The 20203-nt window shown below is 47.0% G+C and overlaps 2 protein-coding genes across 4 annotated transcripts in view; one reads left to right on the top strand and one right to left on the bottom strand.

Annotated features, from left to right (window-relative positions):
* Positions 1-9150, top strand: part of bsk146 (brain specific kinase 146) — a 14952-nt gene extending 5802 nt beyond the window's left edge. The window contains exons 2-7 of the mRNA XM_056576878.1: positions 1080-1387; positions 2857-3059; positions 3402-3593; positions 5443-5875; positions 6089-6179; positions 6279-9150. Of these exons, the coding sequence (XP_056432853.1) occupies positions 1216-1387; positions 2857-3059; positions 3402-3593; positions 5443-5875; positions 6089-6179; positions 6279-6417 (1230 nt within the window). The 5' untranslated portion in view covers positions 1080-1215 and the 3' untranslated portion in view covers positions 6418-9150. The remainder of the gene's footprint in view (positions 1-1079; positions 1388-2856; positions 3060-3401; positions 3594-5442; positions 5876-6088; positions 6180-6278) is intronic.
* A 268-nt stretch (positions 9151-9418) lies between these two features.
* On the bottom strand, positions 9419-19887 carry si:dkey-94l16.4 (transcription factor 20). 3 transcript variants are annotated; one of them, XM_056576877.1, is made up of 6 exons: positions 19663-19887; positions 16453-19073; positions 16026-16119; positions 14023-14072; positions 13597-13666; positions 9419-13382 (listed from the first exon to the last, which is right to left on the bottom strand). In XM_056576877.1, exons 2-5 carry the CDS (start codon positions 19066-19068, stop codon positions 13619-13621), a joined length of 2808 nt encoding a protein of 935 aa, XP_056432852.1. In that variant the 5' UTR covers positions 19069-19073; positions 19663-19887; the 3' UTR covers positions 9419-13382; positions 13597-13618. The 3 variants fall into 3 exon arrangements, with proteins under 3 accessions (XP_056432852.1, XP_056432851.1, XP_056432850.1); XM_056576876.1 differs by having other exon boundaries at positions 9420-13385; XM_056576875.1 differs by lacking the exons at positions 9419-13382; positions 13597-13666; positions 14023-14072 and having other exon boundaries at positions 14714-16119.
* Positions 19888-20203: the final 316 nt, after the last annotated feature.

Raw genomic sequence — 20203 nt, forward strand, 5'->3', positions numbered from 1 at the left:
AGAGAGAGAGAGTGTCAGCACATGGTTTGTCTCACTATGAGCTTCACCCTCAAGCTGGCATTTATCTCCCAGCAGCCGTTCTTCCCTGGGAGCTAATTAGCATGTTATTAGACTACTACTACGACACATACACCCTATAGTTAAACCACCATGGGTCCACCACTATAGTCCCACCACTATGGTTCTCCTACTAAGGTTCTACCACACTATGGTTCTGCCCCCCACTTATAGTTCCTACGCCACTAAGGTTCTATCACTATGGTTCCACCACTGGTTCTCCCACCCTTCCTCTGATGATCAGCACAGGCTGCCCTCCTCATATGAACATCCAGCATACAGCAGCTGCCTGCTGGCCTGGGCGTACTTACTGAACCAGAAATCCTCATACATCTTTCATAATGACTCTGCATGTGAATGGCTGGTTCCAGTCCATTTCTCCACTACGAGGCGATACGTAAGCAGGTCAGAAAAGAAATGGTGAACATGAATATAATTGCCATAATACATAACTAACTCTGTAGCTGTGTGTTGATGAAGCTTTTTTTTTTTTTTTCTGATAAGTAAATAATAATTAGTATTAGTATTTGTGAATAATAATTAGTATTAGTAAATTATGTTTAGTAGAGATAGTATTAATAAATAAGTATGAGTATTAGTAAATAACTTATATATTCGTAAATAAGTATCAGTAATAGTAAATAAGTATAAGTAACAGTCCTGCAACATCCCTCAAATCCTGAAAGCCTCATTCAGAATCTAATATCAGCCATTCCGTCCTGAAGGATTCTGGGAAGCCATTGAGACATTTCCGAAAATCTTTAATCAAATAAGACTGAAGGTCAAAACTCTGTCTGGCTTTGGCCAAACGGGTTTAGAAACCGTCCATTCATCAGGGAGCCACACAAGTGTCGAGTAGAATTCAGTCATTTGATATTTCCTTATTGAAGTGGGCTTACGCTTTTTGTTATTAAAAAACAACAATAATCCATGTGGGAACATCTTAATACTATAATACTTGTGCCTTTGTTTTGGTTTCTCGGCTGGTCAAAACCCTTTTCTTTCCTCTGCCCTCTCTGCAGTAACACCAGGCATTAGCCACCGCCCTAGCCGTCCCAGCTGATAGCCAGACCCCCCCCTCCACACCCCGCCGGTGGTGTGTTCCACCCTCCCTGGTCCGCCCTCCTGCCGCCGTCCCCCTGCACACAGCCCCGCACTATGAGTTCCTCCCCGCTGGGGTCCCGGGCCAACATGGACATCCTGGACGAGTTGCAGCTGATCGCAGCGCAGAACCTGGAGCGCCTGGAGGTGAACAAGTACTACGAGGTGATCCGAGAGCTGGGGAAGGGCACCTACGGCAAGGTGGACCTGGTGCTCCACAAGATCAGAGGTGAGGTCTCTCTCTCTCTGTCGCTCTCTCTCTCTGTCGCTCGCTCTCTCTCTCTCTCTCTCTCTCTGTCGCTCGCTCTCTCTCCCTCTCTCTCTCACTCTCTCTCCCCCCCCCTCTCTCTCTCTCTCTGTCTCTCTCTCTCTCTCTCTCTCTCTCTCTCTCTCTCTCTCTCTCTCTCTCTCTGTCGCTCGCTCTCTCTCCCTCTCTCTCTCACTCTCTCTCCCCCCCCCCCACCCCCTCTCTCTCTCTCTCTCTCTCTCCCTCTCTCGCTGTCTCTCTCACTCTCTCTCCCCCCCTCTCTCTCTCTCTCTCGCTCCCGCTACCTCTCTCTCTCTCTCTCTCGGTCTCTCTCTCTCTCGGTCTCTCTCTCTCTCTCTCTCTCTCTCTCTCGGTCTCTCTCTCTCTCTCTTTCTCCCTCTCGCTGTCTTTCTCCCTCTCTCTCTGTCACTGCTCCTCTCTCTACTATTTCTCTCTATCTCTCTTCTCCTCTCTACTGCTCCTTTTCTTTCTCTCTCACATTCTCTCTGCTGCTTCTTATCTCTCTCTCTCTCTCTCTCTCTCTCTCTCTCTCTCTCTCTCTCTCTCTCTCTCTCTCTCTCTCTCTCTCTCTCTCGCTCTCTCGCTCTCTCTCTCTCTCTCTCTCTCTCTCTCTCTCTCTCTCTTGGTTTGCGGCTGCTTCTCTCTCTCACTCTGCTGCCCTCTCTACTGCTCCTTATCTCTCTCTCTTCCCTCTCTCTGTTTAAATAAAAGGTGGGGATTCAATGGTCTGGTCGTCATGGTACAAATGTTTGAAATTGTTCAATGAATTTGAACCTCAACGCCATAATAAAATGTGTTTAAATGGTTCAATGATTGTTAAAAAGAAAATTCAATGAAACCTCAATCATAAAATATGTTCAAATTTGGCTTTTCAATGTTACAATTCTACAAAAAATGAATGTTAGCATCAAAGGTACTTTTTATATACCTTATTTTGAGACTGAAAGCCAGTTGACTGAATACATTTCTCTGGATCTGATTCCGACTTGCTAACAACTTACCAATGGTCTCTCTGGCAGAGATACTCAGAACGGAGGCAGAGCCAAACCACAGGGCACACCTCAAACCGCCATTACAAACCCATATTGAAACGGCTGTTTCCTGAATGGTTGTTCATGTTCAGTTGAAAAGCTTCCATCCGTTAGCGTAGCCCAAATGAGCACAAAGCAAACATTCTCAAATCACGTTTGCTTGTTTAGGCGAACAATTAAATCTATTCAGAGTAGATTAGCATTGTTTGGTAGCCCACTATTAGCACTTGTATTTAGTATTATTTAATGTTCTGCTGTTTGTTCATTGCTTGATGTATTCAGCAAATAGAAGGTGTATGTGGGTCCTGATTCCTGAAACATTACAACACCTAGTACTCTGTGAGAAAATTGCACAATAAGACATGGACACAAACATTCACAACACATCCACGTCTCCAGGTACAAAGATGGCGCTGAAGTTCCTGAAGAAGAAGACGACGAAGCTGAAGTCCTTCCTGCGGGAGTACAGCGTGTCGCTCTACCTGTCGCCATGCCCCTTCGTCATCAACATGTTCGGCATCGCATTCGAGACGGACGACTACTACGCCTTCGCCCAGGAGTACGCTCTGGCCGGGGACCTGTTCGACATCATCCCCCCACAGGTACTGCTGACTCATTTTCGCTCATGCTTACTGTTAATACACACTAGGACTAGGATTTTCTGGTAGTGTGGAAAATATTGAAAATGGCAATTATTCTCCCCCCCCAAAAAAAATAAATATATTTTGAAAACGATCTTGTACATATTTTTAAACATTGCTTTATTTTTTTTTGAAAATGTTGAATTATCTCTGTCTGTCTCTCCCTCCTCTCTTCCTCACTTTCTTTCCCTCCTGCTCTATCTCTCTCTCTCTCTCGCTCTTGCTCTCTCTCTCTCTCTCTCTCTCTCTCTCTCCTCTCCTCTCCCTCTCCCTCTCCCTCTCCCTCCCTCCCTCCCTCCCCAGGTGGGTCTGCCGGAGGTGGTGGCTAAGCGTTGTGTGCACCAGGTGGCCATCGCCCTGGACTACCTGCACGGCAAGAAGCTGGTCCACCGGGACATCAAGCCCGAGAACGTCCTCATCTTCGACCGGGAGTGCCGCAAGGTCAAGCTGTCCGACTTCGGCATGACCCGCCGGGCTGGCTCCCCTGTCAAGCGGGTAGGTGGTGCTGCCGTTTGCCTGCCTGGAGCTCAGCCTGCATTCTCTGCTTTATTTCATTTTAGAATTCAGTTAGAGGGTTCTCCCATCTGAGCTCCAAAGCACATGAAGCAGTGTGTGATTGGTCTTTGATTCTTCTTCTTTTTTTTCTAGAATCGTATTTTTTCTAGAGTGGGCGGCATTAGCTCAGTAGAGCCGATGGGCTGATCACCGCAGAGTCGAGGTGTCCCTGAGCAAGGCACCTTATCCCAACCGCTCCCGATGAGCTGGCTGTCGCCTCGCACGGCTGACTCAAACGTCGGTGTGTGAATGTGTGCATGAATGGGTGAATGTCAGGCAACATTGAAAGAGCTTTGGATAAAAGCGCTGTATAAATGCAGTCCATTTTATATCTTCATAGATATACGTTTAATGCAGATTCCGGACTTTTGTTGTTGGATGCCTACAGCATATTTTAGGAGGCTGAAAATCCCCAAAAAAATCACGCCGAGTTAAGTACTATTCATGCAACAGACACCAGACCCTGAATGACAGAACGTTCTCTTAAAGTGGGCGGGATTCAGGGTCAGGAAATCAGCCAGGTGGGCCCTTATGGTCCTCATTGCGATGAAGCAGCATTCAAATACTTTCTTGTTCTCTGTCCTCCATGTTAAGCTGTTGCTTAGTTGGTAGTTGTTGGCGATTAAACATTAAGATAAGAACACAATTGGTTTGTCACCAATACAGACAATAGCTTCCTTGTCCTTACTGGAGTCCCGCATTCTGCTAAACTTCCCGACATTTTTCCACAACAAAACAAAGCAACTACGGTTCCGAGAAATCACCAGTAACCACCAACACTAAGCAAGGTCAAACATTGAAACTGTAATGAAACAAAACCCTGCATTGTCAAATGTTTGTTTGTGTTTTTATTATTAGCATTTTATTATTTTTCCTCTTTTCACGAAAAGTAAATTTCTTGTAAATATTTTTACATATTTATACTAAAGGTAAAACACATGCATATTATTTTTTAATATTTACACTAAAGGTAAAGCACAAAATCTACACTCTATCTTTGGATGCGGAAGACTTAAACAATTTATGTGCGATTCTCTCTTGTTGGCCCACTCGCTGTCCAGTACCAGTGCACATTCAATTTCTCAGTTGACATTCTCTGCACAGACTCTCAGGCAAACCCTGGAGCTAAACATCTATTTTCAGCGGACACGCTTCTCTTTGAGTCTGTTGGCTGTTAAAAGCTGAAAGGCAGCTTTCACCAAACCCTCTTCCATCATACATATAGTCCATATGATACAGTACATCTGGGGTGGATAGGGTGTATGACTCCAAGCTGAAAGGTACTCGGTTCGATCCCCAACATCGGCAGCCTATCCCTATAGGGATACTTGAGCAAGAGACGCTTTCAATTGAAATTGTAGCTGCAATTGTAATTTCAATATAGCTATTTACAATATTTGGTCATGAATCCAGAAACACTGTGTAGATCCCCCCCCCAAAGGTGACATATTATACCACCAGGTGTGTGTGTGATTAGCCGTTACAAGCCGTTTTGAAAACCTGCCTCTTCTGACATCACAAGTGGCCGTGTCAACCTAGATGTGCGCTGGATAGATCAGTCCACCAGCATCACCAGTTGACTGTAGCACACGGTGCTCATCTATCCGTCATACATCTGGTGGACACGCGCCACTTGTTGTGTCAAAACGGCTCGTAGTGGCCAATCACACTCACACCTGGTGGTATAACATCTCACCTTTAAACATGAAACATGACATGAACGACGTGTCTGCGTGGAACCGTCCCTACGCATGACTCACGCCTCCCGTCTGTGCCGTCTGTGCTTCAGGTGAGCGGAACCATCCCCTACACCGCGCCGGAGCTGTGCGACATGTCTCGCCACGAGGGCTTCTGCGTGGACTACAGCACCGACGTGTGGGCCTTCGGCGTGCTCCTCTTCTGCATGCTGACGGGCAACTTCCCCTGGGAGAAGGCGCTGCCCTCAGACTCCTTCTACCAGGAGTTTGTGCGCTGGCAGCAGCGCCGCCGCATCTCCGCCCTCTCCATCTCCCTCTCCTCCTCCTCCTCCTCCTCCTCTTCCTCCGTGCCGTCCCAGTGGCGGCGGTTCACCGAACAGGCGCTCCGCATGTTCCGCCGGCTCCTGGCGGTGGAGCACGAGCGCCGCTGCTCCGTCAAGGAGGTGTTCGCCTACTTCAGCCACTCCTGGATGCTGGACAGCGACAGCAACAACAACAACCACCACAACGTCAACGTCAACAACAGCAGCAGCCACGGCAACAGCAGCAGCAGCAGCAGCAGCAGCAGCAACGGCAGCCGCGGCCACGCCCACGCCCACGGCAACGGCCATAGCAACGGGGTGGTGGTGGTGGTGGGGGGGACGGGCAAAGGGGTCGGAGGTCACGGAGGGAGCGGGGAGGGAGAGGGGGAGAGGGAGAGGGGAAGGGGGGGCGCCATCTCGTCCGCCTCTTCGTCAGGGGAGGAGGAGGAGGAGGTGCTGGTGGAGAGGATGAGGCAGCAGACCCTCTCCCCGCTCTCTCCCCTCTCCCCCCTCTCCCCCCTCTCCCCCGCGGTGACGGTGGACAGAGGAGGAGGAGGCAACCTGGGGCCCAAGGGTGTGGCGATGGAGCCTGGAGGAGGTGGAGGTGGAGGTGGAGGAGGAGGAGGAGGAGGACACCACCACTTTGTGTCCGTGTCCACCAACAGCTCCGTGTCGTCCACCAACAGCTACGAGCGCGTCCCGCGGGAGAACGGCTCACCGGGCGGACACATGCTGGTCACCACGCCCATTGAGATCTGTGTCTGACGAGTCGACACACACACACACCACACACATGCACACACACACACACACACACACACACACCGAAACATCACACACCCACACCAACCACAGAAACAGACACACACACAGACAAAGATAAACACTCACACCACAAACACACTCACCACACACACACACACACGCCTACACGTGATGCAAACTTTTATACCACTTCCGAACCCCTTGCATGTACTCAAATGATTGCATGTCAGCACAAACAAACACACAAACAAAGAAAGCCGACACACATGAACACATGGATGACCAATACCTTTACAAGAAGTACGGAAGTAATTTGAAGGATGAATGGATGAAGGTTGTGATACTTGATGAACACCAAGCGAGCTGTCCTTTGTCTACTTTGAGAAGCAAACAGTGACGTCGCTGGCGTTGACTGAGTTTCCTCCACATAATGAACTGCACTAGTAAGGAGAGGGACACACCAGCGGGACTCTGGGAGCGCTAAGGATGTTTCTCTTCAGCCAATACGGTCGGGAAACACAAGAGAATCGAACGACTCCAATTCGCTTCCATTGAAAAATTCTGCAACAAAAAAATGTGTTGGGGGAAAAAAAGACCAAATCGTGTTTCCTAAAGCAATATTTTAAGCAAAAAAAAAGAATAATAATAATTAAACGAAGACATTGATGGGGATGCGAGGAGGTGTCGTTTTGAAGAAGCCACGTGTCGCCCAGACATTCTGTTCGTTAGTCTCTGTTAAGCTATAAACTCCAACTTGGCTTCAGTGAAAACTGGGGTTTCAACATTCAACACATTTAACAATATATATATATATATATAAACAGTATATATATACATATAAATAAATATCGCCGTTCATTGAGTATGAATGATTCAAAATGGTGCGCGTGTTTCTCTTAATTCCAGATCCTTATTTATTTTAAAACAATCGTACAATTTCCAAATTCTATTTTTGTTCAGCTACCAGCTTTGTAGAGCAGCTTGTGTTGACTTCCTGTCTTTGTTATTTGGCGGGTGTATTTGGCGTGTGCCAACATGGTGTACAATAGTTTGGTTTGTTTCTGTACATACTTGAACCTCTTGGATGTACACATCACATTGGGGGTGCTGAAGGCGTGGGTCAGGGAGCAGAGGGGGGAAAGGGGGCAGAGGAGTGAGATTAAGAAGGAGGAGGTGAACTGTTGGCTGACACGTGTCCGCTCCTAACGCGGTCAACAGGCTCATGATGACTTTGTTTCTGCTTCTCGGACTCAAACATATCTACTTCATGAATCTACTTCATGGATCTAGTTCATGAATGTACTTCATGGATCTACTTCATGAATATACTTTATGGATCTAATCGATGAATTTACTTTATGGATCTACAGTACTTCATGGATATATTTTGTGGATCTGCTTCATGGAAATACTTCATGGATCTACTTCATGAATGTACTTCATGGATCTACTTCATGGATCTGCTTCATGATTCTACTTAAAGGATCCACTTCATGAATATACTTCATGGATCTACTTCATGGATCTACGTGGTGGATCTACTTCCCTGATCTACTCCATGGTTGAACGGCTGCTCTCTCCACATGACCACGTCTGGTCATTTTATGTTTGTACAGATTGTCCTTTTTTTCATGTTCATGAAGTATTATCTGAGAGAAAATATAAATTTAAAGGAAATGCTAGTTTAGCAATTATGATTTAACTTGAAAAAAACAACAACTCTTTGAAGATGTACTTTTTCTTTTTACATAAATGTGCATGATAATTGACTCCAGATCTGAACTGACCAAACTAAAAAATATTAAGAAAAACAAACAAAACCGAGAAAAAAAAGAAAACTGTACAATATTGTGATGTGGAATTTTGCCGTAGCACAATTACATTATTTTAATGTTACATGACTGTCCTGACTGATAATAACTGTTATGGTATACTGGGACAGCGTAGTGCTAAAAAAAGACTTCAACAGCTAATTAGTTTGGGTCCAATGTGATGTATTTGTACGCTCTTAATGTTGTGTTCATTTCAACACCTGCGGGAAGAGGAAAACATTTCTTTAGGCTAAGCATGAAAGAAATTGTGTATGGCGCGTAGTAGGTACTATAAAAACATGGCACTAGTATTTAATTTCCACATTTCGAGGAGCTATAGCTGTAGATCCAGTTTTCAAAGTAAAGAGATTTCCCTGAATCACGAAAATGCCGTAGTGGACAGTTCCATGGTTTTGGAAAAAATAAAAGTCCTGCCATGCTTTGGTTTTATCCATGCTATTCAACGAAATGCAGAGGACTTTTACTTTGAAAAACCGGAAGTCGTACCTGTGATAATAGGCAAGAACAACATGTTGCAATTTCCAGAAATTATTTGCATGAAGGTGTATGTTCTAAAGCTCTATTTATAAAAAAAAAAAATGCTGCTAAGCTACACAGCACAGTAGGTCACTCCTTACTGTGTAGTTCAAAGAGGCTCATAGAAATACATTATTATGTTATGGCAGGTTGTAAGCATAGGAAACGCCAAAATAGTTTCCAAAAGGTTTTGGACCTAGGCTTCAAGGGTCCACAACGAGGACGGTGTTCACAGAACGTAGCCACAGATCGAGTATGCTAATGGAGGGTACATCTTGTGACAATCTATGACCTCATGGACTGCGCCCTCACTCAACACTCAACAATGGCCCACTGTGCTACCAAAACAAAACAAGAAACAGTCTATGCTTTTTTTTTAGAAGTTCTACATTCATGGTGTTGTTGGCTAGTAACGGGTACACAAACCCGCTCACATGCCAGATACACCTGTGGCGACGGTTTCAACCGGCAAGGAACAGGCCTACAGTCACACCCATAGCTGCAGTTTATGCAGCCAGCAAAGCTCATTGAGACGAATACATAAAAGGCAAAATGGAGATCTTTCTTGACTGTATATTACCATAGTTTCATATGATCATAGATTTACCAGATTGCCGCCCTCCCCCTGAAAAGGCCACCATTCTTAGAAATGGTGTAGTCCGACTCCTACGTCTGTGTTGTGACCACTCAGAAGTCACTAGTTGCCCAAACTGCCATCAAACTGACTCAACTACGACTTCACCAAGTAGGATTTGTCCTAGCCTCCTTTAAATTATTTTTAAAAAGTACTTAACCCTTTAACTGAACTGGAGTTAAAAGTCTTCAGTTTCTCTGCGTCACTTCCTTACGTCAACGAATGCATTGGTTGATTGGTTATCAGCTGATCAGGTCTTGACTGTCAACCCCTTCATCTTCTCATCAGGCTTCTTGTTTTGCACATATGGTGCTCCTCACTCGGTAGGGGATTCAACAGATGAGAGCGGCTATGTTTTCTTTAAATGCATCGAGGACCCATCATACAGCAGCGTGCAAACTTAAAGAAAAATGCACTTTTGGATACTCCAATATAACCGGTCGAGGTAACTTCACTTATAGTCCAGTAGGTTTTATGTGTACTTTAAGTACTTTGGTTGTGTAGCCTACTTCGTCCACTTCCACCATGATGTAATGTGTTGCAAACTGTAATCTGTGTTTTTTTTGTCCAGTGACTTATTTTGAAGCCATCCTAATTATTTTAGTTAAGTGGAGTTTTAGGTAGTAGAAGAACACACCACCAGAACTCATATCCGGTTCTGTCTTTGCAATACAACCGTCTTCCTGTTAAGTCCCATTTAGTCAACAATAAAAAAACAAAATAAAAAAAGTGTGGTTTTCTATTCCATCCAGACACTCAAATACTCACACAGGCTCAAAAACACACTCACAAACAGTGTTCTGGTTGCCAGCGCTTGCATCATATCATTATAAACACAGTAACTGAACCAGTTGACCAGTTATCATCCAATATGTGCAACTGTCACCAATCACTGAATAATAACAATGAAGGCTGGACAGGAAGCTGTGACTAAATAAAGATCTGGGCTGACAGGGTAAAACGAGAAAATATATATTTTGAGAGGAATCAAATAAAAAGTTTGTATTTTCTTCCACTGTGAATTGAGGGATGTTTCTCATAGCATTCAACCAAGTCACCACCAAATGGCCAATGAAACAGCCCATGGGGTCAAAGGTCCTGCATTTATATATGCCGCTAAGGAAAGACTTGGGAGAAGGAGACATGGTTGGACAAAATATTTAATCATTAAATGACGTCTGAGCACATAATAGAGGTATTAACAGACGATATGAAACAACTAAAAAAAAGATGTTCTGGCTTGGCAGTGTGAACCTTCCACTGCCACACACAGCCTTCACACACGCTTGTTGGAGGCATTGGAATGTGTGTGTGTGTGTGTGTGTGTTTGTGTGAGACATGGGGCATTGCTTCGGATAAGATGAATGCAAACAAACAGTCACTGTAGCCGTTAATAGACCAAGAAGGTGAAAAGACAAAACCGAGGTCAAAGTAAAGTGGGCCCTGAGATTTAGACACTCAATATATTATAATCCAAACACATGTTTAATTAGAATAACATACATACCACCACTCCCCCCGAACAAAGTATAATTTCATTTGGTACAATGCATTTCAAATAAATCATCGCAGTGAGAAAGGCTTAAATTCATAACCATGGAAGTGCAACTGCTTGTTGACGTCTGGAACCGTTTATTTATTCTGGGACAAATTAAATAAAATGGCAGTTGATAGAGAAGCAGCCGTTCCCGGATGGTCTCTTATTTGCCCTTCAGGGAAACTCACAGTACAACGCTGCCCCTAGTGGCCAGTTAACCAAACTGCCTCTAGAGGCTGTGTTTCACTACACAGCGTTCTACTGAAGGACAAGACAGAAGACTCTGATTCTGAAGTCTCATGCAGGTCTCAGGCTGTGTGTGTGTGCGTATGTCACAGGTAAGGCGTTCTGCTTGCAAAAGGACTCCCAGAAACAAGAGCTGAAGATGAATGGTGATGGAAAAGTGTCCTTTCGTCTTCAGTATGTCCACTGCAGGCGATGTACATCCAATGATTTGTCGTTGCAGTGTCGCTGGTGAGCCCTGGGGAGAAGGAGGTGTTCTCCTCCGCGGGAGATAAGGCTTTTGTTTGTACAGGTATGGGGAACATACATATTGTACAACAGTCAGGAAAAGAAAAAGGCTAAAATGAGAGTGAACCAACAGAACTCAGCCTAGACACTCAACCCGAAGAGTTGTAAACTCTGGTCTTCGTGCTTGCAGAAGCTCAGTCGGTACAACAAATCCACTGCCGAAACATGATGAGCTTTCTCCCTAGGTCCAGGACTCATAAATTCCCCTCCCAAAACGTAGAGACCAGAAAAGGCTGCGTGCTCCTCCAGGACCATGTGACCACCATATGAAGCAGAGATGGGTTCAGATCCCCTTCATTCCCTTGTGCCACCAGGTAACTCCTCCTTGCGGTCAAATTGAATGAGCGCTAACTACTACACCAAGGGACTTTGTTAACCAAGGCAACCTTTGGTTAGGCTCGACTAACAGGCCTACAATCCGGTGTTCCAACACAGGAAGCTGACCATGGTCGCAAATGGCCCAGACAATTGGAATAATGCCGGTTTAATCAGGTTAGTTACGGAGAATACCTCAGCCTGCACGCAGTCATACATATATACAATCTAGAGTCTAGACCAGCCTTCTGATGCGATTAGACTACAATACTACAAAGGCGTGGATGGCTGTAGCATCTACACACACCACCATGCCCCCCCCCCCCCCCCCCCCACACACGCAAAAGTCTGACCCTACGACAGGAGCACACATTCAAGCCTCGTGGATAAAGTGCTTTCTAGCCAACGCAGGAATCAGGAAACCTCTCCCCTCTAGAGTCAGGATGGGGCCTCCATAGCAGTGGATGGAGATGACTCAGATCCTCCGTGTGGAAGCCTTCTGAGAACCAGGAGAGAAAGGCCCAAACAGGGCGCACCCCCACTCACAATTTTATTTGGATCCAAAGTGCTTCTTGCAGAGCACCGCGCCTTCCTGCTCAGGGTGGGGGTGGGGGAGGGGGGGGGTCTGGCGTTGGTAAGCTAAACAGCTTTCAGAAGTTAATGCTCTCCCCTGTTACCCTCCACAGAGACGACTGCTGGCCAAACGAAGGTCCATTTCTATAAAGAGTAAGCCTTGCTCCCCTGTGCTCCTGGTCTAGTGAGTCTGGGTACAGACCCCACCACAAGTACAACAGAAAGACTGAACCAAACGACAGAACATTCCATCATTCCATGTCCGACGGTATGAAAGTGGGAGGCCTCTGAAAATGCGTATGAATGGGTTTTGTTACCAGGAGTGGACACTAAAATCAAACCACTTGGGACAGCACTAAACACGGGTAAAACCACCGCTGCTACTGATTGGCTCAGAGCGTGCACCAATCCCTAGCAGCCGCTTGGGTAGCCGGTAAGATGGGTTATCCCGGCAGATTTTAAAATCATTAATAACTTTCTAGTCAAAACTAAAGAAGGAACTGAAAAAGAAAAGATAAATACAAAAACAAAATAAATAAGCAAATCAAAATTGCATACTTACAAAGTCTTTTAAATCATTAAATATCTTTGATTGCCATATCATATTCGTTTGGAAAAAAGTAGGAAAAAGTTTTTTTTTTTTCCTTACACTTTCCGCTTAAATAATTGATGATACCAAAAACTTTACAAAAATTCAGCATGTGTTGGTTAACAACCAAAGTAAAGTGCACCCTCCTTCTGGTGGACTGGGGTGGGGGGGGAGGACTGGGTCAGGGTAGGGCTTTGTCAGCTAGTTAGTGAGCTGGTTAGTGGCGGTCTCCCACCACCGAGCAGGGCTGGTGGGGGACCAGGTTCTTCCGGGGGTCGCTGTCGTTGTGCATTTCTTTTCTTCCACGGCCGTTTCATGCGAGCGTTGCGGCCGGCGTCCTGACGGAGTGGGCGTCTTCGGGTCGCCCGGGAGCACCCCTCCCCTGTTGGTTGCTGTTGGTTACCAGGGGTGGGGTGGGGGGGGGGGGAGCAGATGCACCTGCTGGGAGGAGTCACCGGTGAATGTCTTGAGTCACCCAAAGCTAGCGCCAGAGCTGATCGCTGACGGGCCCGTCAGTGATCAGCTCTGCCGCTAGCTTTGGGCTTCACGGCTCCTTCATAACCGTCCTATCATAACATCTTCATTAATCTATTTCTGTCGATACAGAGGAGCGGGTTACTGGTTTATGACGCGTGACAAGATGGGAACTCACCTTAGAGGACCTCTGCTCTCCGTCACCTGCCATCTCTTCGGTTCCCAATGGGGGCTCTCAACGACTTGTTCTGGGGAGAGACGAGTACATGATAGGAATGGATCAAATAGGGTAGGAAATAAACCATGACGCCTTATTTGACCACAACGTGAAAGGCCAATCTTTTAGCGTTCAGTAATTCAATAAAACAGCCCGAACGGCTCATAATATTACCTTATGAAGACTTTAAGTTTAAGTCAGCCCAAATCACACCAACTGACTTCCGTGGTTAAATAGTGCATGCTGTGTACCATCAGTATTGATTTGTAAAGTCTATGATCCATACAGACTGTCACTAACCCAGGTGCTCTCGATGTGACTCAAGAGCTACCCCAGTTACAGGACAACATTGAGTCTGTTCAGCCCCCTGTCCTCCTCCATGCTCACCTTGTGCTTTTTACACCTCATGGAGAAGTTGTCCTCCACCAGCGCACAGTCTGTAGGGAAAGGAGGGAGATGTTACAACGACTCCTCCGTAAGAAAAGAAGAGTGACCAACAACAGAGCAGCAGACACTCCCTGGATCCGCTCCACCGACCTGATGATTAAATCATAACGCAGCAGTGCAAGATCGGTCTAATCACTTCTGCCAGAGCTGCACTAGCCAACGGCACATTACTCTTGGCTGGACGTTTTGGCCTAAAGTAAAAACCTTGATTCCTCTCAAACTAATGGACAATTCTCAGAAAAGAAAATCAACTTTTTTCTGAATTTCTCCAAGCAAAGTAAAAATACCAAAATCTATGGTCCATCATTTGCAGCATCTTTATGAACCCCTTTTTTCTCCTGTATATATGGGGTCCGTATCTTTTGCGATGTAATATATCATCTGATTGCCTGCCACCCAGGTCTCTTTCTAGATGAGGAATGTGCTCCTGCCAAGGTGACCTGCTGTTTTGCAGGCGCTTTGTGGCTTGAGCTGGCATCTGCATCTCTTGGTGCGACACACACCTGGAATAAATTGGTTGTGTTCCCCATAAACTTGGTAGTACATCTTGTGTGATCGTCAACATTTAATTTAACCAATTTTTTTTTCAGGTTACTGAAAAAAAATTGCAAGTGTTATTGCAAGTCTGTGTTATTGCAAGTCTTCCCAAAACACTTTGTGAACGTACCACTCTGCTTCCAAAGCAGGTAACAGTATTTACCTGTTCATTATACTCTACGACGGCACAACCATGGGAGACCGGAGGCGAGGTGTGTGTGTAGGTGTGTGTGTGTGTGGACTTGTAGCGCCCTGTCTGGGCAGAGGTTTAAATACGTCATCCACAGAGGGTTAAGTAAACTTATAGTATTAACGCTAAGGTTGGTGTGACGTGCGATTGAGTGGAGCTCTTTCTGGGAAGCCGTTGATTTTGATGATTGATGATAGAATTCCGGGAAAACTACAGTAAAACGGTACGCATGTGTTGAGCTCCGTCTGAGCAGCGTTCTAGTTTGATGCCCGCGTCCGAGCGATGGGAGAGCTTCTCAGTCAACGCCATGGTGCGGTTTCACATCACTGACCAGTAGCAGTACAAGGATGGCTGAAGACTAAATCTCCAATGATTTGGGAATCAGATTTGGTCTCACACATGCAAATGAGACCCGTCAGCAGAACAATAGGCTGATTTTCACCATGTTGTGCCAGATAAAATACACCCACCAGCTAGATGGTTCTCTGCCCTGCCAGGCCGAGTCACGCATACCGCGTTCGAGTCCGACTGCTCCAGGGCCGCACATCAACGTAATGTGTTTTACATAATAACTAGACCATCCAGCATCCAGGTAAACATGCCGAGATAATCGATGATATGGATGATGGATGGACCAAGCCTACAGGGTGTTTAAAGGGCTAATATGCAACATTGAGTTGCATACTTTTTTTTAACTTTAATGGTACCAAAAGTTTTATTATTATTATTATTATTAATCTATCTATTATATATTTGGAGACCTAATTTACTGAAATAATTTATTATATAAAATTATTGATCTATCTTACAACAATAAACTATATGGTAAAGTTGCCAGCCATCAAGCCAATGCAGTTTTTTCCACAGTCTAACTAACTTGGACGGGTTATTTTTATTTTATTTCTCTCACCAATCCGAGTTCGTTAGCGTTTCCCTTATATTAACTATTTAAAACACTACGACTGCCAAGTAAAATATTTGCAGAGTCACATCAGATATACTTTCAGCGACTCTGCGGCAATGGTGGTGAAGACACCAACTGCCATGTTCTCACGCTAGTTAAAATTGTTTGTAAAGCACTTCTTTTGTTATTATTGTAATTTAGTTATGGTAAAAATTATATATATGACCTCTTTAAAAGAGGTAATGAAACAAATGAAAACAGAACAAATTGACAAAAAGCAGTTGAGGTTGTGGCCCCGGATTGCGGTCTTACCGGCCTCCAGTGCACATCGGTAGTGGTACTTGCTGGGACAGCCCTTGAGGAGACAGCCCAGTGTGGCCCCGGGACGCCGGCAGCCAGAGCACGTCTGGAAGAAGCGTAAATTACACAACAATAAGACAGTTGGTTCAATTGATGAGATGGAGGGCTTGGCAATAGTCTGTTAGTAGTTCTATTATTTACTTTACTCTACTATGTATGTGTCTTTTTGCGTCTTCAGCTTATGAAATCTGGATCGACAATAATACAACTATGCAGATCCATAAAATGTGCTGAACGTTACTCGTTTTCAATTGAAAATTAAAAAGCAATATCACAGCAATATGATATTGATCACCGCAATAATCAGGATCATTTAACAAATCCCCAGACTACTTCGACACATTTATTATAATTATATTATCACATGAAAGAGCCTTACCGTTGCCTGGGCGACCTTGACCGCCTCCTCTAGCCCGTACACCTTGCCCTTCACCAGGAACACCCCCGCGGCCCAGACGCAGCAGTCCTCGTGCAGCCAGTACTCACAGGGCTCATGGGGCACCACGGGGGGGCTGTACCAGTCGACCGCCTCCGGCCCTCCGCCGCCCTCCACCCGGGCCTGCTTGGCGGCCGGGCCCTCCGTCGGCTGCGGTGGGACGGCCCCTCTCTGGGGCCACGACCCCGGGGGAGGGCGCGCACGCTGCCGGCCGCCGGCGCCCCGCATGCTGCAGGACGACACGGACGAGTCCGAGTCACTCGACTCCTCCTCCTCGTCGCCGCCGCCGCCGCCCTCTTCCTCGGCGTTGGCTTTGGGGCCCGACGCGCTGGCCTTCGTCTTGCCCGTGGCCCGGTAGCCGTCGGGGTAGTAGGGGCCGTTGAGGTCGCCCAGGCCCGTGGCGTTGGCCGAGGCGCCGCACAGGCAGCAGACCAGGGGCCGCCGGTGCTGCCCGTGGACGGAGACGCGGCCCGGCCGGAGGCAGGAGGAGACGGGCGTCCTCCCCGACAGGACGCTCCCGGGGGCGCCCTGCGGCTGGCCGTCCGGCCGCGAGCTGTCGTCCTCGGCGTAGTTGATGACGCTGTACAGACACGGCGAGGACGCCGACGGCCGCTGCGGGTGCGTGCGGACCAACGGCGAGAAGGAGTCGAAGCGCGGATCCCGCCGATCCTCCTTGTAGGTGAGGTACTTCAACTTGATCTCGGGCTCGGCGGGGGAGAACATGGAGGAGGCGGGGCCGCCGGGGGGAACCTTGCGCCTCCTCCTTGGAGGTCTGGCGGCTGCCTTTCTGGGGGAGACGCTGCTGCAGCCCTGGGCCGCGCCCCTGTTCACGGGAGGGCTTTTCTTTGGAGACTTAATCGGGGTCTCGAAAGTCACCCCGGCCTCGGGCAGAGTGTAAGGGAAATCGACCTCCCCTGGTTCCAACTCTGCAGTGAGGTCAGGTCTGTAAATCTGGGGCGGCACGGATGACAACGGCTTGGACCTTCCTTGAGCAGGGAACCAAGAAGCTGGTGTTTTTGAGGGTGCGCCGTTGTGCATGTTTTTGGAATTCTTGAAGATTTCACAATCGGAGGTAGAATCTTTACAATTGTCAGTGATTATGCCGTCAGTCTTCCCCATGTTTGATATACTCCCTGCCTTTTGTTTTACCGTCACTGCCGCTGGGGATGCCTTCTTCTGCCCTCCCGTGGGGTAGCCCTCCTTCCCAGGGGTGCTGGGTGACTGAGAAGGACCGGCAGCCTTCTTGGTGGCTTTTGATGTGGTCTTGCCATTGTGCACGGGTACTTTGTACGCGCTGGGGCAGATGTTCAGGACCATGGCCTCCAGTCTTGTTCCCCGGCCAAGACGCACCGGCAGTTTCCTCCTAGGCGGAGAACTTCCTGGGAGTGTCTCTGTGTTTCCATTGATGTGAGGAAGGACATCCGACTTATCGTTCTGCGGATCCCTGGCTGAAACCTCCTTCACAAACTCTTCATGACAAGCCATGTCTGTCGGCTGCGACGCCGCTTTGCGTTTACGGGCAGGCGACGTGGTTTCCATACTGGCGTCTAATCTGGGTGGACAGTCTCCGCTACACTGTGCCTTCTCCGAGGGAAAGGGTTCCATGGGGTTTTCTGTGTCCAGCCCATCCCAGATGACCTCGTCGGCCTCCTCTGGATGAGAGTTTGCAGCACTGGGTAGTCTGGAGGCCTGTGGACAGGGGACAGAGACCTGGTCCTGGGAGGTGGCTGAAGCCGAGCCATGCTTTCCACCTGCTACCCCATCTCCAGCCCCTGAAGATTCCTGTGCTCCAGAAACAGGAAATAGCTTGTTGGACCCCAAATGCCCACTTCTCTGATGTTCTCCTGTGGGGGTTGATGAATGACCCGAAGAAGGCCAGTTGTGACATTGTCCACCGTTCTCTAAGCTGAGACTGCTTTCAGTTTCCATTAAAAGGCTGTTTTCCAAAGCGCCTTGTACGCATGCATCGGCCTCACCTTCACCACAAAGAAGTCCTCCATTGAGGCCATGAGACCCTGGCTGCGTTAGACACAATTGCGTCTCATCGTTCTTATCCCCAACCTGGGCCTGAGCCAAAGCCTGGAGCAGTTGTGCCTGTGTGGCAAGGTCTATGGGCCCATCGGAGTGCTGTCGGTAGTGTTGGCCCAGTGCGAAGCCTCCCTCCCCGAGCCCGTTCTCCGTCTCACAAGAAGACTGAAGGGAGAACTTGGTGATGGAAGGAACGCTGTATAAAGACGAGTGCGCAGACATAGAATCCTGAGAGGAATAGACATGAGAGCGGCTCACATAGGACAGGGTGACGGTAGTGTTGGAGAAGGCATTGTCCGATTGAATCTGATTTCCAGATTGAACCTCGCTGTCTGACGAGGCGGCTTCTGCGAGGGGTAGTCCAGTTCTGCCGTTCCCAGAGTTAGGGTACCATCTGGGGCTTTTCCCCATACGCATGGCTTCGAGGGAGGTAGCCTCACTTTTTCGGGTGAGGTCAACCACAGAAGGAATGCTGCAGGTGGACAAGTCCTGAGGCTGTAGATCATCCAAGCTCCCAGGTGGTTGGTCCATAGCAACTGCAAATGAGGACCGAAATAAATAGAATGTAAAGTAAGTTTAGCTTACACTTATAATTAGCCAAGTGTGCCATGTTGTCCTACGTTTAACGTTACTTCGCCCAGGTCAAATTTAACCCACCAGTTGGTCGGCGCTTTTAAAGTTAGGATTCTTGTACTTATTTATTCATGAATTTAGTTTTAAGTGTGTCTATTAGTTACTATAAAAACAAGTCAGAATTCGATTTGATTCATGGTGTGAGCAGCACTGTAGAAAGGAACTGACGTGTGCTGTAATTAAGATAACAAACAATAGTTATGTTACGTTACTTGTTTTAACATTCTTACAGGACATTAATATCCCCACATGTACGACAACGTATGAATAATAAAGATTTCCCCTTGAGCACAATGACTCGATGTATTTACATTATATTTCCCAATAACATTGGCATGTCAGTTTGCGGGCGCTGTTAGCTGAAGTTAGCTTCATGCTAGCTTTAGGTTTCAGCTTCGTGCTAGGGTTAGCTCCGTGCTAGCATTAGCTAGGCCCGGACGGATGAAACAAAGGCAGCCTGGCTTGCGTCGTGCGCGGCCGGTCAAAACTTACCCGGCGGCCAGGGGGGGATCCAGGTGCTAGAAACGTCCGATTCAAGGGCACGCCCCACCCAACATCATGTTCATAACACCATTAGTTTTTCATATGTGTATACAAAGCACGAACGGCACTGAAAAGGGCAATGGATTTAATTTGAGATCAACAGACTTTTCCCGGAACACACAATACTACAGTGCGTGAGGTGTGCGGGTACCGTAGTGTCATTCGGCTGCGCATCACAGCGGAGCATTATGGGAGGGAGACCGGGCACTGTGTAGGAATGATGCAAAGTCGCTTATTCATCCCCACTTCATTATGTCATCACAAAAAGATTGGTTCTTGCTTTAGTCATTTAAATTGCAGCCTAGTGAATTATTCCTTAATTTTTAATGAATTTAATTAATCAATTGTTTTTAGAATTAGGATGCTGGGGTGTTCCTGGAATCATTATGACAATCATATCAGTGCATTAAGAAGTATTATGCACAATAAGACCACGTTTTAATAAAACAATTGTGTAACTAAATGTAAAATCCCTGAGCTTCATAGTCAA

This window comes from Gadus chalcogrammus, chromosome 18 (assembly GCF_026213295.1).
Source record: "Gadus chalcogrammus isolate NIFS_2021 chromosome 18, NIFS_Gcha_1.0, whole genome shotgun sequence".
Taxonomy (NCBI): Eukaryota; Metazoa; Chordata; class Actinopteri; order Gadiformes; family Gadidae; genus Gadus; species Gadus chalcogrammus.

Coding starts and splice junctions, on each gene's coding strand:
- si:dkey-94l16.4 (XM_056576875.1), bottom strand. CDS start 19,068: ATGGACCAACCACCTGGGAGCTTGGATGATCTACAGCCTCAGGACTTG. Junction 16,120..16,452: donor TCAAGGTCGCCCAGGCAACG/GTAAGGCTCTTT, acceptor CGCTTCTTCCAG/ACGTGCTCTGGCTGCCGGCG.